Source organism: Haematobia irritans, chromosome 1 (genome assembly GCF_050003625.1).
Source record: "Haematobia irritans isolate KBUSLIRL chromosome 1, ASM5000362v1, whole genome shotgun sequence".
NCBI classification, from domain to species: domain Eukaryota; kingdom Metazoa; phylum Arthropoda; class Insecta; order Diptera; family Muscidae; genus Haematobia; species Haematobia irritans.
The window spans coordinates 175,360,968-175,377,747 of record NC_134397.1 but is presented as its reverse complement, the minus strand read 5'-3'; the positions used below and the strand labels follow the sequence as shown (position 1 = coordinate 175,377,747).

The 16,780-nt window shown below is 33.7% G+C and overlaps 2 protein-coding genes across 2 annotated transcripts; one reads left to right on the top strand and one right to left on the bottom strand.

Annotated features, from left to right (window-relative positions):
* Positions 1-420: 420 nt before the first annotated feature.
* Positions 421-2,931, bottom strand: LOC142233289 (uncharacterized). The gene is made up of 2 exons (XM_075304159.1): positions 2,796-2,931; positions 421-2,582 (listed from the first exon to the last, which is right to left on the bottom strand). The coding sequence occupies exons 1-2, from the start codon at positions 2,929-2,931 to the stop codon at positions 421-423; spliced, it is 2,298 nt and encodes a 765-aa protein (XP_075160274.1).
* Positions 2,932-3,758: 827 nt separating this feature from the next.
* Positions 3,759-6,269, top strand: LOC142233287 (uncharacterized). The gene is made up of 2 exons (XM_075304146.1): positions 3,759-3,894; positions 4,108-6,269. Exons 1-2 carry the CDS (start codon positions 3,759-3,761, stop codon positions 6,267-6,269), a joined length of 2,298 nt encoding a protein of 765 aa, XP_075160261.1.
* The last annotated feature ends 10,511 nt before the right edge of the window (positions 6,270-16,780 follow it).

Genomic DNA, 16,780 nt, shown 5'->3' with positions numbered 1-16,780 from the left:
GAAAATTTTCTCTATAAATAAAATTTTGGAAAAATTTTCAATAGAATAAAATTTTGAGAAAATTTTCTCCAGAAATAAAATTTTGGAAAAATTTTCTATAGAATAAAATTTTGAGAAAAACTTCTATAGAATTACAATTTTGAGAAAATTTTCTATAGAAATAAAATTTTTAAGAATTATTTTTCATAGTTTCGGCTATAGGTCGATTAAAAAACATAGATATGATGTTTTTCTTTTATTTTTATTTCCAATATTTCGGTTGACTTCGTCAAAACCGTTTTCAAGGCTGAAGTGAAACAAAAAACAGAAAATTGTTTTTAAATTTAATTACAAAAATCACTAACAAACAAAACCAAACAATAAATTATTAAACTATTATAATTTACATTTGTTCTGGTGTACACAGCTTCACACTCTGTTTTACACTGAATTTAACTTTCTATTGTGCTTTTGTATTGTATGTCTATATATTCGAGCGCAGTTCTCAATGTCTTTCTTGTAATTCATTCTCTCGTCAGGTGGAGTGTTGATAATGTGTAGCATCTCAAGAGTGAATCTGCGTCTGTAATTGTTTTCGTGGTCTAAAATTTCTACACCTTCAAAGTTTGGCTTGTGACCAGTCTGCGCACAGTGGGCCGCGAGTGCTGTTTTCTGCTCCATGGGTTTGTCAGTGGCTTTAATGTCAGATTTGTGAGAAGATAGTCTGGTTTTGAGTTTTGTCATTGTAGTGCCAATATATGTCTTTTGACATAAATTAGATTTGTCACCTTTACATTTAATCTTATATATTATATTGCTTTTATCGTCATTTTTAATTTTGGTTTTAGTTTTGCTAAATAGTCCCTTTACTGTTTTGGTAGTCTTTAACGCGAGCTGATATTTATCTTTGTCGTATATATCAGACTTACACAGTCGCTCCGAAAAGCCAGCTATATAAGTCACTGGCTTGTAAATTTTCATAACTTTTTCGTTATTCTCATTTTTGTTGTTCATCTGTTTCGATTTTACCTTATTTATTAGATTCTGAATTGTTCTTTTTGGAAAGTCATTATTGGTAAGTATCTTTCTAATTTTCTCTTCATTTTCCAAGTGAAATCCAGGATCACTAATGCTGAGTACTCTTATGATGAAGTTAGTCGCAGTGTTAATTATGATACGTTTGTTATGATTGGAATAAAAGTTAAGTAGACGTCCAGAAGCTGTCGGTTTTTGATACCAGTTTAATTTTAGTTGGTTACCTTGTCTATGAACTATTGTGTCAAGATATGGCAACTTTTGATCCAGCTCCTCTTCCTTCGTGAATTGGATTTGTCGGTTGTAAGAATTTAAAGCGTTAAGCGTTTCTTCGACGTCTGATCTTTTTATAATGGCGAATATGTCATCTACATACTTAGTTACTACACGAGGCTTGGTTGTCTTCTTAAATACGTCGTCCAAAAGTTCCTCCATAATGATGTCCGCTATGATTGGTGAAGCGGGGGATCCCATGGGCATGCCTTTTAGTTGCTCATAAACTCTGTCCTCAAATTTGAAATATCGTGTATCCTTAATGCAAAATATTATTAAATCTTTGAATATGTCCTTTGGTATTCCTGTATATTGCTCAATTTTTGTCCATTTTCTTTCAATCGTCTGAATCGCCAAGTTTATGGGTATACTTGGAAACAGGGATACAACGTCAAAGGAGATTAGAACTTCGTCATCTTGTATTGGCATGTCATTCACTTTAGACTTAAAGGCTATCGAGTCTTTTACATTGTATTTTGAGTCTTCTGTAATATTCTTTAATATGTTTACTATGTATTTGCATAGATTATACGAAGGTGAGTTTACGGACGAACAAATGGGTCGTAATGGTGTGCCCTCCTTGTGTATTTTTGGTAGACCGTAAATCCTTGGCGCTATTGCGGTCCTGCTTGTCAATTTGTTTTTTTCCTGCATACTAATAATATTAAGGTTAAACAGTTTATCCACTAATTTATTATTCTTTGTCTGGAGTCTTGAAGTAGGATCCACTTTTAATCGTTTGTACGTACACATATCGTGTACAATCTCTTTCATCTTTAAATTGTATTCCATTTTGTCCATTGCCACTGTTTTTCCCCCTTTGTCGCTAGTTAGAATCAGAATGTCGTCATTGTCCTTTAAATATTTTCTTGTTTGTACCACTGTATTTGCTGTATATCTGTCTCTCATGCTCAGTTTCGGTTTACGCAAATGATCGTCTATTAATGTTGTAAGTTTAGTTCTCGCCATCTCCTGTCTCTCTCTGCTCTCAATCGTCTGTATGCAATCCTCTCCTTCTGCAATCGCTTGCAATAGTGGAAATTGTGTGTTGGTGTGCGGGAGAGCGTGTTTGGGGCCTAGTGAGAGTATCCATTGCACTTCTCTCGGTATATCTTTCTCTGTCTTATTCACAAACCAATCGTTGTTAGTTTTGATGTTAAGTTGTTTATTTTGTTGTTGTTTGAGTACTTGTAACTTTTTGATGTGAGTGGCTTTGTTCTTCTGTGCTCTGCTCTTGTATAGAATTCTTTCACTGTCCAAGTATAGATTGAGATCTTCTTGTGTGAGAAGCTCAACTAATTGAGTTTGCGCGCAATTATTGTTTTGTTGGGTTTCGTGTATTTGTTTGTGTTTGTACTCAATCAAAAGTTTTAAGATTTTCATATGAAAGTTATATGTGTGCTTTTGTAATGTTTTGTCTATATTTGGCGGGATAATTTTGTTTTTGTCTGTTTTGAAAATAGTATATGTGTGTTTGGTTGCATTCCTAACGAAGTTTGGTATGATACCTGCTCTCTTGCATTTTATCAGAAATGTTACAGAAGATTTTAGATTCGCTGTCTGCTTAAGGGTTTTTGAGTATCGTTTGGCAGCATTATATGTGTGATGATTGTATTTATTTTTGATATTTGTGTAGATTGTCATGGTGGAATGATTAATACGGCGTGCCTCCCGTTTATTTATATTTCTGGATAATTATCGTTGACCTTTTTATTTATCTTTAAGAATTATTTTTCATAGTTTCGGCTATAGGTCGATTAAAAAACATAGATATGATGTTTTTCTTTTATTTTTATTTCCAATATTTCGGTTGACTTCGTCAAAACCGTTTTCAAGGCTGAAGTGAAACAAAAAACAGAAAATTGTTTTTAAATTTAATTACAAAAATCACTAACAAACAAAACCAAACAATAAATTATTAAACTATTATAATTTACATTTGTTCTGGTGTACACAGCTTCACACTCTGTTTTACACTGAATTTAACTTTCTATTGTGCTTTTGTATTGTATGTCTATATATTCGAGCGCAGTTCTCAATGTCTTTCTTGAATGAGAATGAATTACAAGAAAGACATTGAGAACTGCGCTCGAATATATAGACATACAATACAAAAGCACAATAGAAAGTTAAATTCAGTGTAAAACAGAGTGTGAAGCTGTGTACACCAGAACAAATGTAAATTATAATAGTTTAATAATTTATTGTTTGGTTTTGTTTGTTAGTGATTTTTGTAATTAAATTTAAAAACAATTTTCTGTTTTTTGTTTCACTTCAGCCTTGAAAACGGTTTTGACGAAGTCAACCGAAATATTGGAAATAAAAATAAAAGAAAAACATCATATCTATGTTTTTTAATCGACCTATAGCCGAAACTATGAAAAATAATTCTTAAAGATAAATAAAAAGGTCAACGATAATTATCCAGAAATATAAATAAACGGGAGGCACGCCGTATTAATCATTCCACCATGACAATCTACACAAATATCAAAAATAAATACAATCATCACACATATAATGCTGCCAAACGATACTCAAAAACCCTTAAGCAGACAGCGAATCTAAAATCTTCTGTAACATTTCTGATAAAATGCAAGAGAGCAGGTATCATACCAAACTTCGTTAGGAATGCAACCAAACACACATATACTATTTTCAAAACAGACAAAAACAAAATTATCCCGCCAAATATAGACAAAACATTACAAAAGCACACATATAACTTTCATATGAAAATCTTAAAACTTTTGATTGAGTACAAACACAAACAAATACACGAAACCCAACAAAACAATAATTGCGCGCAAACTCAATTAGTTGAGCTTCTCACACAAGAAGATCTCAATCTATACTTGGACAGTGAAAGAATTCTATACAAGAGCAGAGCACAGAAGAACAAAGCCACTCACATCAAAAAGTTACAAGTACTCAAACAACAACAAAATAAACAACTTAACATCAAAACTAACAACGATTGGTTTGTGAATAAGACAGAGAAAGATATACCGAGAGAAGTGCAATGGATACTCTCACTAGGCCCCAAACACGCTCTCCCGCACACCAACACACAATTTCCACTATTGCAAGCGATTGCAGAAGGAGAGGATTGCATACAGACGATTGAGAGCAGAGAGAGACAGGAGATGGCGAGAACTAAACTTACAACATTAATAGACGATCATTTGCGTAAACCGAAACTGAGCATGAGAGACAGATATACAGCAAATACAGTGGTACAAACAAGAAAATATTTAAAGGACAATGACGACATTCTGATTCTAACTAGCGACAAAGGGGGAAAAACAGTGGCAATGGACAAAATGGAATACAATTTAAAGATGAAAGAGATTGTACACGATATGTGTACGTACAAACGATTAAAAGTGGATCCTACTTCAAGACTCCAGACAAAGAATAATAAATTAGTGGATAAACTGTTTAACCTTAATATTATTAGTATGCAGGAAAAAAACAAATTGACAAGCAGGACCGCAATAGCGCCAAGGATTTACGGTCTACCAAAAATACACAAGGAGGGCACACCATTACGACCCATTTGTTCGTCCGTAAACTCACCTTCGTATAATCTATGCAAATACATAGTAAACATATTAAAGAATATTACAGAAGACTCAAAATACAATGTAAAAGACTCGATAGCCTTTAAGTCTAAAGTGAATGACATGCCAATACAAGATGACGAAGTTCTAATCTCCTTTGACGTTGTATCCCTGTTTCCAAGTATACCCATAAACTTGGCGATTCAGACGATTGAAAGAAAATGGACAAAAATTGAGCAATATACAGGAATACCAAAGGACATATTCAAAGATTTAATAATATTTTGCATTAAGGATACACGATATTTCAAATTTGAGGACAGAGTTTATGAGCAACTAAAAGGCATGCCCATGGGATCCCCCGCTTCACCAATCATAGCGGACATCATTATGGAGGAACTTTTGGACGACGTATTTAAGAAGACAACCAAGCCTCGTGTAGTAACTAAGTATGTAGATGACATATTCGCCATTATAAAAAGATCAGACGTCGAAGAAACGCTTAACGCTTTAAATTCTTACAACCGACAAATCCAATTCACGAAGGAAGAGGAGCTGGATCAAAAGTTGCCATATCTTGACACAATAGTTCATAGACAAGGTAACCAACTAAAATTAAACTGGTATCAAAAACCGACAGCTTCTGGACGTCTACTTAACTTTTATTCCAATCATAACAAACGTATCATAATTAACACTGCGACTAACTTCATCATAAGAGTACTCAGCATTAGTGATCCTGGATTTCACTTGGAAAATGAAGAGAAAATTAGAAAGATACTTACCAATAATGACTTTCCAAAAAGAACAATTCAGAATCTAATAAATAAGGTAAAATCGAAACAGATGAACAACAAAAATGAGAATAACGAAAAAGTTATGAAAATTTACAAGCCAGTGACTTATATAGCTGGCTTTTCGGAGCGACTGTGTAAGTCTGATATATACGACAAAGATAAATATCAGCTCGCGTTAAAGACTACCAAAACAGTAAAGGGACTATTTAGCAAAACTAAAACCAAAATTAAAAATGACGATAAAAGCAATATAATATATAAGATTAAATGTAAAGGTGACAAATCTAATTTATGTCAAAAGACATATATTGGCACTACAATGACAAAACTCAAAACCAGACTATCTTCTCACAAATCTGACATTAAAGCCACTGACAAACCCATGGAGCAGAAAACAGCACTCGCGGCCCACTGTGCGCAGACTGGTCACAAGCCAAACTTTGAAGGTGTAGAAATTTTAGACCACGAAAACAATTACAGACGCAGATTCACTCTTGAGATGCTACACATTATCAACACTCCACCTGACGAGAGAATGAATTACAAGAAAGACATTGAGAACTGCGCTCGAATATATAGACATACAATACAAAAGCACAATAGAAAGTTAAATTCAGTGTAAAACAGAGTGTGAAGCTGTGTACACCAGAACAAATGTAAATTATAATAGTTTAATAATTTATTGTTTGGTTTTGTTTGTTAGTGATTTTTGTAATTAAATTTAAAAACAATTTTCTGTTTTTTGTTTCACTTCAGCCTTGAAAACGGTTTTGACGAAGTCAACCGAAATATTGGAAATAAAAATAAAAGAAAAACATCATATCTATGTTTTTTAATCGACCTATAGCCGAAACTATGAAAAATAATTCTTAAAGATAAATAAAAAGGTCAACGATAATTATCCAGAAATAGAAATAAAATTTTGACAGAATTGTCTACAGAAATTATATTTTTGGCAAAACTTTCTATTGAAATAAAATTTTGAGAAAATTTTCTATAGAAATAAAATCTTGCAGAATTTTCTATAGAAATTAAATTTTTAGCAAAACTTTCTATTGAAATAAAGCTTTGAGAGAATTATCTATAGAAATAAAATTTTGAGAAAATTTTCTATAGAACTAAAAATTTTGAGAATATTTTCTATATAAATAAAATTTTGACAGAAATTAAGTTTATGGCAAAACTTTCTATTGAAATAAAGTTTTGAGAGAATTATCAACAGAAATAAAGTTTTGAGTTAATTTTCTATAGAAATAATATTTTTATAAATTTTTTATGGAAATAAAATTTTGAGAAATTTTCTATAGAAATAACATTTTGCGAAAAATTTCTATTGAAATAAAATTTCGACAGAATTTTCTTTTAAAAAAAAATTTGGAAAAATTTTCTATAAAATAAAATTTTGAGAAAATTTTCTCTAGAAATAAAATTTTGCAAAAATTTTCTATAGAATAAAAATTTGAGAAAATTTTCTATAGAAATACAATTTTAAGAAAATTTTCTATAGAAATAAAATTTTGACAGAATTGTCTACAGAAATTATATTTTTGGCAAAACTTTCTATTGAAATAAAATTTTGAGAACATTTTCTATAGAAATAAATTTTGAGAAAATTTTCTATTGAAATAAAATTTTGAAAAATTTTCTATACAAATAAAATTTTGAGAAAATTTTCTATAGAAATAAAATTTTGACAGAATTTTCTATAGAAATTAAATTTTTAGCAAAACTTTCTATTGAAATAAAACTTTGAGAGAAATATCTATAGAAATAAAATGTTGAGAAAATTTTTTATAGAACTAAACATTTTGAGAATATTTTCTATAGAAATAAAATTTTGACAGAAATTAAGTTTGTGGCAAAACTTTCTATTGACATAAAGTTTTGAGAGAATTATCAACAGAAATAAAGTTTTGAGAAAATTTTCTATAGAAATAATATTTTTATAAATTTTTTATGGAAATAAAATTTTGAGAAATTTTCTATAGAAATAACATTTTGCGAAAAATTTCTATTGAAATAAAGTTTCGACAGAATTTTCTTTAGAAATAAAATTTTGGAAAAATTTTGTGTAGAAGTAAAATTTTGACAAAATTTTTTATAGAAATAAAATTTTGACAAAATTTTCTATAAAAATAAAAATATAGAAATAAAATTTTGACAGAATTTTTTACAGGAATTAAATTTTTAGCAAAACTTTTCAGAAGATTTTCTATAAAAATAAAATTGTGAGAAAATTTTCTTTAGAATAAAATTTTGAGAAAATTTTTATAGAAATAAAATTTTGAGAAAATTTTCTATAGAAATAAAATATTGACAGAATTTTCTACAGAAATTAAATTTTTGGGAAAATTATCTATTGACATAAAGTTTTGAGAATATTTTCTATACAAATAAAATTTTGAGAAAATGTTCTATAGAAATAAAATTTTGAGAAAATTTTCTATAGAAATAACATTTTGCGAAAAATTTCTATTGAAATAAAGTTTCGACAGAATTTTCTTTAGAAATAAAATTTTGGAAAAATTTTTTATAGAAATAAAATTTTGACAAAATTTTCTATAAACATAAAATTTTGACAAATGTTTCTATAGAAATAGAATTTTGAGAAAATTTTCTGTAGAAATAACATTTAGAGGAATTTTCTATAGAATAAAATTTTGAGAAAATTTTCTATAGAAATAAAATTTTGATTAGCTATAAAAATAAAATTGTGAGAAAATTTTCTATAAATAAAATTTTGACAGAATTTTCTACAGGAATTAAATTTTTAGCAAAACTTTCTATTGAAATAAATTTTTGAGAGAATTGTCTATAGAAATAAAATTTTGACAGAATTTTCTTTAGAAATATAATTTTGAGAAAATTTTTTATAGAAATAAAATTTTGATAGAATTTTCTATAGAAATATAATTTTGAGAAAATTTTCTATAGAAATAAAATTTTGACTGAATTGTCTACATAAATTAAATTTTTGGCAAAACTTTCTATTGAACTAAAATTTTGAGAAGATTTTCTAAACAAACAAAGTTTTGAGAAAATATTCTCTAGAAATAAAATTTTCTATAGAAATAAAATTTTTTTCTATAGAATTCAAATTTTTACAGAATTTTCTACAGAAATTAAATTTGTGGCAAAACTTTCTATTGAAATAAAGTTTTGAGAGAATTATCAACAGAAATAAAGTTTTGAGAAAGTTTTCTATACAAATAACATTTTTGTAATATTTTTTTATGGAAATAAATATTTGAGAAAATTTTATATAGAAATAAAATTTTGAGAAAATTTTCTATTGAAATACAATATTGACAGAATTTTCTTTAGAAATAAAATGTTGGCAAAATGTTCTATAGAAATAAAATTTTAACAAAATATTTTATAAAAATAATATTTTGACAAAAGTTTCTGCAGAAATAGAAGTTTGAGAAAATTTTCTGTAGAAATTGCATTTTGAGAAAATTTTCTATGGAAATAGAATTTAATAAACATTTCCTATAGAAATAAAAATATTTGTTTGGTAGTTTTGTGATAAAATTTTCTTCAAACTTTGGTAGATTATTTTTGGTTCCAAAGGCAACCGTAGCCATGAGCCGAGGTGAAAAAATACGAGCAGTGAAAAAAATTCATGCCCGGTTCAAAAGATTTTCATAAAAAGTGAATCGAGCATTGTCATTGAGCTTAACATGGAATTGGGCTGCACTCAGTGATAAGAGAGAAGTTCACCAATGTGGTATCACAATGCATTTTTTCCCGCTAAACGACTTAAAAAGCGGGAAAATAGCTAAATTGGCAACGCTGCATGGGTGCTATACCTAAATCTGGACCGATTTCTCCCAAAATCAATAGGTTTCCATTTGGACCCAATACACATATTTGCGTCAAATATGCAGTCGATTGAACTAAAATTGCGACCTAGACTTTGATCATAAAAATGTGTTCACAGGCATTTTTGCCAAAGACAGCATGTGTCTATATCGTCTTCTTCTGGGTTCCAAAGTGTGGCGCAGGGTATAAAAAGTTAAAATTACCCAAATAAAAATATGAAAAAAAGCAAGACAAAAAAATTCCTGTGTAGTTAAAAAAAAGAATATCTTTCGGAGGATATTTTTGGAAGTGCTTCTAAAGTTGTGCCTTTAGAAGAATTTCAAAATTTTATTGCTGAGAACATAACCATGTTCGTCTGTCTGTTGGCTGTAGTCATGTTACAGCCTTCAGTAATGGCATTGTCGTCCTCAAATTTGGTACAGATTCGTCTCTTATCCGCACACAGACCATGGACTATATTGGTCCAGATTTTGATATTGCTCCTATATAAACCAATCCCCAGATTTGGGGTCTTGAGCATCTATACGCAGCAATTTTCATCCGATTTGTCTGAAATCAGTAATCTGGAGGTACTTTAGATCCAAAAATATCTGTTTTGAATCTTCCGATTTAACTTCTTTGAAATCTAGTAGTATTTTAGGAATTATTGGTTTACAATGGTCTTTTTGCAAGGCACCAATATAGACCGATCTCCCATATGCCCATTATTTCATATCTTGGGCATCTACGCAGCACAGTTTTTATCCGAAATATAAACCGTATAAATACGTCAAATTTGGTTTATATCGGTTTATATGGTTTATAATCCTAATATATGTACAATGGTCATCCTATGCTGCTTGAGCGAGTATAGTCATCAAATCCACCTGAAATTCTTTAGAGTTTCAAATAACCCACTACGATGATACCTTTACAATGGAATCTATTAAATTTGAAGAATTTTGGTGAATATTTAAGATTCGATCGGGCCGACATTAATGACGTATATACTTTTTTACAAAACTTTAGTCGAAAAATCGACTACGAGAAATCTAGCGATAGGTGCCGCATTTACTCACTCTAAAGTGCAACCGCGTGTTCTTTTCGCTGATTGATGCTGTTTAACAGGTTGGCTGATAAGTCCCAGGTCTAACAAAGAAAAACACATTTTTTTGTCAAGATTCGTTTTTATTATTCAACATAGTTCCCTTCAAGAGCGATACAACGATTATAACGACCTTCCAATTTTTTTATACCATTTTGGTAGTACTCCTTCGGTTTTGCCTCAAAATAGGCCTCAGTTTCGGCGATCACCTCTTCATTGCAGTCAAATGTTTTCCCTGCGAGCATCCTTCGCTGGAGTCGCTGGGGGCCAAATCTCTAGAATACGGTAGATGGGGAAGCAATTCCAATTCATGAAGTTTTGCCATCGTTCTCAATGACTTGTGGCACGGTGCGTTGTCTTGGTGGAACAACACTTTTTTCTTCTTCAAATGGGGCCGTTTTGCCGCGATTTCGACCTTCAAACGCTCCAATAACGCCATATAATAGTCACTGTTGATGGTTTTTCCCTTCTCAAGATAATCGATAAAAATTATTCCATGCGCATCCCAAAAAAACAGAGGCCATTACTTTGCCAGCGGACTTTTGAGTCTTTCCCCGCTTCGGAGACGGTTCACCGGTCGCTGTCCCCTCTGCCGACTGTCGATTGGACTCAGGAGTGTAGTGATGGAGCCATGTTTCATCTATTGTCACATATCGACGGAAAAACTCGGGTGTATTACGATTTAACAGCTGCAAACACCGCTCAGAATCATCAACACGTTGTAGTTTTTGGTCAAATGTGAGCTCGCGCGGCACCCATTTTGCACAAGGCTTCCGCATATCCTTCATTTTACGGTCATTCAAAATAATTTTGTGGATTTTTTTGATGTTTTCGTCGGTAACCACCTCTTTCGGGCGTCCACTGCGTTCACCGTCCTCCGTGCTCATTTCACCACACTTGAATTTTGCATACCAATCAATTATTGTTGATTTCCCTGGGGCAGAGTCCGGAAACTCATTATCAAGCCAAGTTTTTGCTTCCACCGTATTTTTTCCCTTCAAAAAACAGTATTTTATCAAAACTCGAAATTCCTTTTTTCCATTTTTTTCACAATAACAAAAGTTGCTTCACAAAAGACGCTCTATCTCACAAACTAATTGACTTACAGACGTCAAATTTTGACATGAATCATCTGAAGGTTGGTGCTATATATAAGAATAATAAGCATTTAATATCTATGTGTCAGGCCGGGGACTTATCAGCCAACCTGTTAAGCCGTATCTCTTAGATTTTATATTGTTTCGTCGAAATCAATAAGGTGCTCCGAAGAAGGCGAAAACGGTCCCATAAAGATGATGACAAGGAATCCACAATCCCAAGGCGGTTGATATCGGATTTCTCCAGAATAATAATGGGCAAATTTGGTTAAGATTTTCTACCGTCCTGTGCAACTGATTTTTGATTCCAAATTAATAGAATATAACCGATGGACAAATATGTTATTCACAAGGCCACGAGCCTTCTTCTACAGGCCTCGAGAGAATGTATATTCAAATGATGAAGCATCACTGCCAAAGAGACTATTTTGGTAAATATATCGCCACAGTTGCTCATTTGTAATTATCACTTTTCGGACGAACCTCGTACTTTTGTTTGTTTCTATAACGAATGACCATCATTCACATAAATCCACATATTAACCAAGTAGAAACTTTACTTTTGCCACATATGGCAGATAGTAATGCTAATCAAATTATCTAGCTAATGTGTTCCCACTTTCCTTTCACTTGATTTTGGGGGGATATTTAGTGAAAACTTTTGCATCAACACGCAAAACCATTATGAAAATTTTCTTCAAATTATCTTGCACACGATATAGTACTTTGGGAAATTTGTGAGAGTTATCTAAACTTTCTAAGTGAATTTGCATTCGAGAAGAAGAAATGAATGACATGCAAATGCCACAACTAACTTTTCTATCGTCATCATCATCACCAGCCACGTTACACAGTATTCGTGCAATTGCCAAGGGCTGTACGTGCATTATTTAATATGAACTGACAAATGTGAATATTGTGCATAATCAACACTTGGATACGTTGATATCTGTCTAGCTGTCTGTCCGTCCGTCCGTCCGTCCATTCATGAGTTTCATATTCTCAAAGCTATTGACTCCAGTTTCAATTGTACCACTACAACTGACATCGACACTCTAGATCCAACAGCATTGACAAAGGCATTCCCATAATCATAGTCATAATTATCCTCAACGCTATCAACATCTCGCCATCGTAATAACCGTTGATGTAAAATAGTGATGCCATTGGAGAAATGGGATTTATATAGGCTATGGTCGAAAAGGAGATCCTGCGAGTAGAAAAGGAATATGATCTCGTTAAACTTATAATCCAACAATGTTACCATATGGAAATCTTTAAATGTCATCTTTTTGATTTTTTCCTTAAATCATGAGCAATGTTTATTGTCCTAGCAAAAAATAATTATGAAATTGGAAGCACTTAAATATCAGTGTTCATACTCCAGGCACTACTATTCTGCGCAAAATTGCAAGTGGAGAATTCAGCGCTACTTCTTATAAAATTCTTCGTTTACAGCGGGCGACGCACTTAATAATTTTTTTATTGAACGCCCGACAAAAATATGGAAGTGTTGAAATTAGCCGGATCGGATGAAATTTGCTTCTCTTAGAGGCTCTATATAATTATGGACCGATGTGGAGCAGTTTTTGCTTGGTTGTTAGAGACCACAGTGGTGCAATGGTTAGCATGCCCGCCTTACATATACAAGGTCGTGGGTTCGATTCCTGCTTTGACCGAACACCAAAAAGTTTTTCAGCGGTGGATTATCCCACCTCAGTAATGCTGGTGACATTTCTGAGGGTTTCAAAGCTTCTCTAAGTGGTTTCACTGCAATGTGGAACTCCGTTCGGATTCGGCTACAAAAAGGAGGTCCCTTGTAATTGAGCTTAACATAGCATCGGGAAGCACTCAGTGATAAGACAGAAGTTCACCAATGTGGTATCACAATGGACTGAATAGTCTAAGTGAGCCTGATACATCGGGCTGCCAACTAACCTAACCTAACCTAGGGACCATATACTAACACCATGTACCAAATTTCAGCCGGATCGGGTGAATTTTGCTACTCTTAGAGGCTTCGCAAGCCAAATCGTGAGATCGGGGCTATATATAATTATGAACCGATATGGACCAATTTTTGCAGGGTTGTTAGAGACCATATACTAATACCATATACCAAATTTCAGCCGGATCGGATGAAATTTGTTTTTCTTAGAGGCTCCGCAAGCCAAATCTGGGGATCGGTTTATATAGGGGCTATATATAATAATGGACCGATGTGGACCAGTTTTTGCATGCTTGTTAGAGACCATGTACTAACATCATGTACTAAATTTCTGCCGGATCGGATGAAATTTGCTTCTCTTAGAGGCTCCGCAATTCAAATCTGGGGATCGGTTTATATGGGGGCTATATATAAAGGGTGATACGGTCAAAATTTGGTCAATATAAACTTGACGTATTTCTTTCCATTTTGCATTTAAAAAACCTGAACACCCCTCATGTTGAAGGTGTGTAGAATGTTGCTCCTATTTTGATTTTGGAATTCACTCTTCAGTTGTCAAAATGCCGTCCAAGCAAGAAGAGCAGCGTATCACAATTTTGCTCGCGCATCGCGAAAATCCGAGCTACTCGCACTCAAAGCTGGCAAAATCGCTAAAAGTTGCCAAATCAACCGTTACAAATGTAATTAAAGTGTTTGGGGAACGTTTGTCGACAGCCAGGAAGTCTGGATCGGGGGGAAATCGAAAACCGGAAGCCGCTGAGACGACAATGAGAGTTGCCGGTAGTTTCAAGCGAAACCCTAACCTCTCTCTCCGAGATGCCGCAAATAAGCTGGGTGTATCGTCTACAACCGTGCATCGAGCCAAAAAACGAGCCGGACTATCGACGTACAAGAAGGTAGTGACTCCAAATCGCGATGATAAACAAAATACGATGGCCAAAGCGCGATCCCGGAGGCTGTACACTATGATGCTGACGAATCTTGACTGCGTGGTAATGGACAACGAAAGCTACGTCAAAGCCGACTACAAGCAGCTTCCGGGACAGGAGTTTTATACGGCAAAAGGAAGGGGAAAGGTAGCAGATATTTTCAAGCACATAAAACTGTCAAAGTTCGCAAAGAAATATCTGGTTTGGCAAGCCATCTGTACCTGTGGCTTGAAAAACAGCATTTTCATAGCTTCCGGGACTGTCAACCAAGAAATTTACGTGAAAGAGTGTTTGAATAAATGTTTGCTGCCTTTCCTGAAGAAACACGGTTGTTCCGTACTGTTTTGGCCGGATTTGGCATCTTGCCATTACGGTAAAAAGGCCATGGAGTGGTACGCAGCCAACAACGTGCAGGTGATTCCCAAGGACAAGAACCCTCCCAACACGCCAGAGCTCCGCCCAATTGAGAAAAACTGGGCTATTGTCAAGGGGAACCTAAAGACGACCAAAAAAACTGCTAAGGACGAGCAGCAGTTCAAGGCAAACTGGCTTTCTGCGGCGAAGAAGGTGGACAAGGTGGCTGTACAAAATCTGATGGCAGGTGTCAAGCGTAAGGCCCGGCAATTCGGATTTGGAAAAGCGAAAGCCTAACTGAATATTTTTCCTGAATTTTATACTAATTGAACTTGAAAAAGAAATTTAATTTGATTTTTTTAAATACACGATTTCACCGATTTACACGCGTTTTCCCTTGACCAAATTTTCACCGTATCACCCTTTATCCTTTATATAACCCGCTACAACGAAGAGTTTTCTCTGTAACACAGGATATAGTACACCCCTTTTCACGATCAAATTTCTCAATTTTCGATTAAAATCTACATAAGTGAAATATTTTAGGTGAAAAATTTCGGAGCTCGCAATGTGAGTCCTTGCAGTGAAATCCGTCAGCTTTTGATTTAACTGGGAAAGTGATCTACTCCTGCCCAATGTTTTATAATCGAATCATTTATATATGATTTCGTGTCAGTCCGCAATTAGTACGTTTGTTTTTAGTATGGTAACTCTTAAAATTCTAGCATGAAATCACTACAACTGCAGCACTCATAGAAATTATGCTTTGCATAGCCACCTCATTTCCAAGGCAGCCATTGAATGAGTGGGAACTCTCACTTCTTTGTAGTTACTGATGCCATTTCTATGAAATTCCTGATACTTGGCGTTATGTCTATTTGCAGTAGCGAGAAAGATCCAAATTCTGCTTAGCTTGCTATTTCAATTGAATTGCTCCGGGAACAATGAAATATGTGTCACATATTCAACATTTCTTAAAAATATGACACAATGCTGTCACATTTTGTTATCTATTAAGCTTTGCTGTATGTCCTAGAATTTTGTATATAGAAAAACAAAAAAGATTTAGAATGTCTTCGTATAATTTTAGGAAATAAGTACCTCTTCCAAATGAGGTGAGTACAAATTGCACTAAATACTGTGATGTCTTAGATAGTAAACTCCTTTGCACTTGTAGCCAATTTGATACAGTGAAAAAATATGGTCGTGAGCAAAAAATTTCTTGCCCTTAAAATATGAATGCGAGGTTACTGAATATGAATCTGGGTATCTTTGATCCAATATACACCCTCAAGAAGATGGCGTCAAATGGTACGCTTCCAGAAGTTACATTTAAAGCTGGGAGTTACCATGCCCGCCTTGCATACACAAGGTCGTGGGTTCGATTCCTGCTTCGACCGGACACCAAAAAGTTTTTCAGCGGTGGATTATCCCACCTCAGTAATGCTGGTGACATTTCTGAGGGTTTCAAAGCCTCTCTACGTGGTTTCACTGCAATGTGGAACGTCGTTCGGACTCGGCTATAAAAAGGAGGTCCCTTGTTATTGAGCTTAACATGGAATCGGGAAGCCCTCAGCGATAGGAGAAAAGTTCACCAATGTGGTATCACAATGGACTGAATAGTCTAAGTGAGCCTGATACATCGGGCTGCCACCTAACCTAACCTATCCTAACCTAACCACTTGAGACGTGTGTGGTCTGTTATGACTACGAACCTCATTAATTCAATATAAGATCTAAGACTCTTTATAGCAAACACTTTCTCTGCACGTTCGTCAGTTTCATTGAAAAGTAGGCTATCGGATGTTCTCCGCCAGTGTCGTCCTCCTGAACGTTCTGAGTACGTATAACCACAGAAATGTAAAGCTTTACGATAGAGTTGTCAGTTGGCAGATC

Excerpts from the sequence above, each read along its gene's own strand:
- LOC142233287 (XM_075304146.1), top strand. The coding sequence starts at position 3,759 with ATGACAATCTACACAAATATCAAAAATAAATACAATCATCACACATAT. Across the intron at positions 3,895-4,107 it reads GATAAAATGCAAGAGAGCAG|TTGAGCTTCTCACACAAGAA; the intron begins GTATCATACCAA and ends AAACTCAATTAG.
- LOC142233289 (XM_075304159.1), bottom strand. The coding sequence starts at position 2,931 with ATGACAATCTACACAAATATCAAAAATAAATACAATCATCACACATAT. Across the intron at positions 2,583-2,795 it reads GATAAAATGCAAGAGAGCAG|TTGAGCTTCTCACACAAGAA; the intron begins GTATCATACCAA and ends AAACTCAATTAG.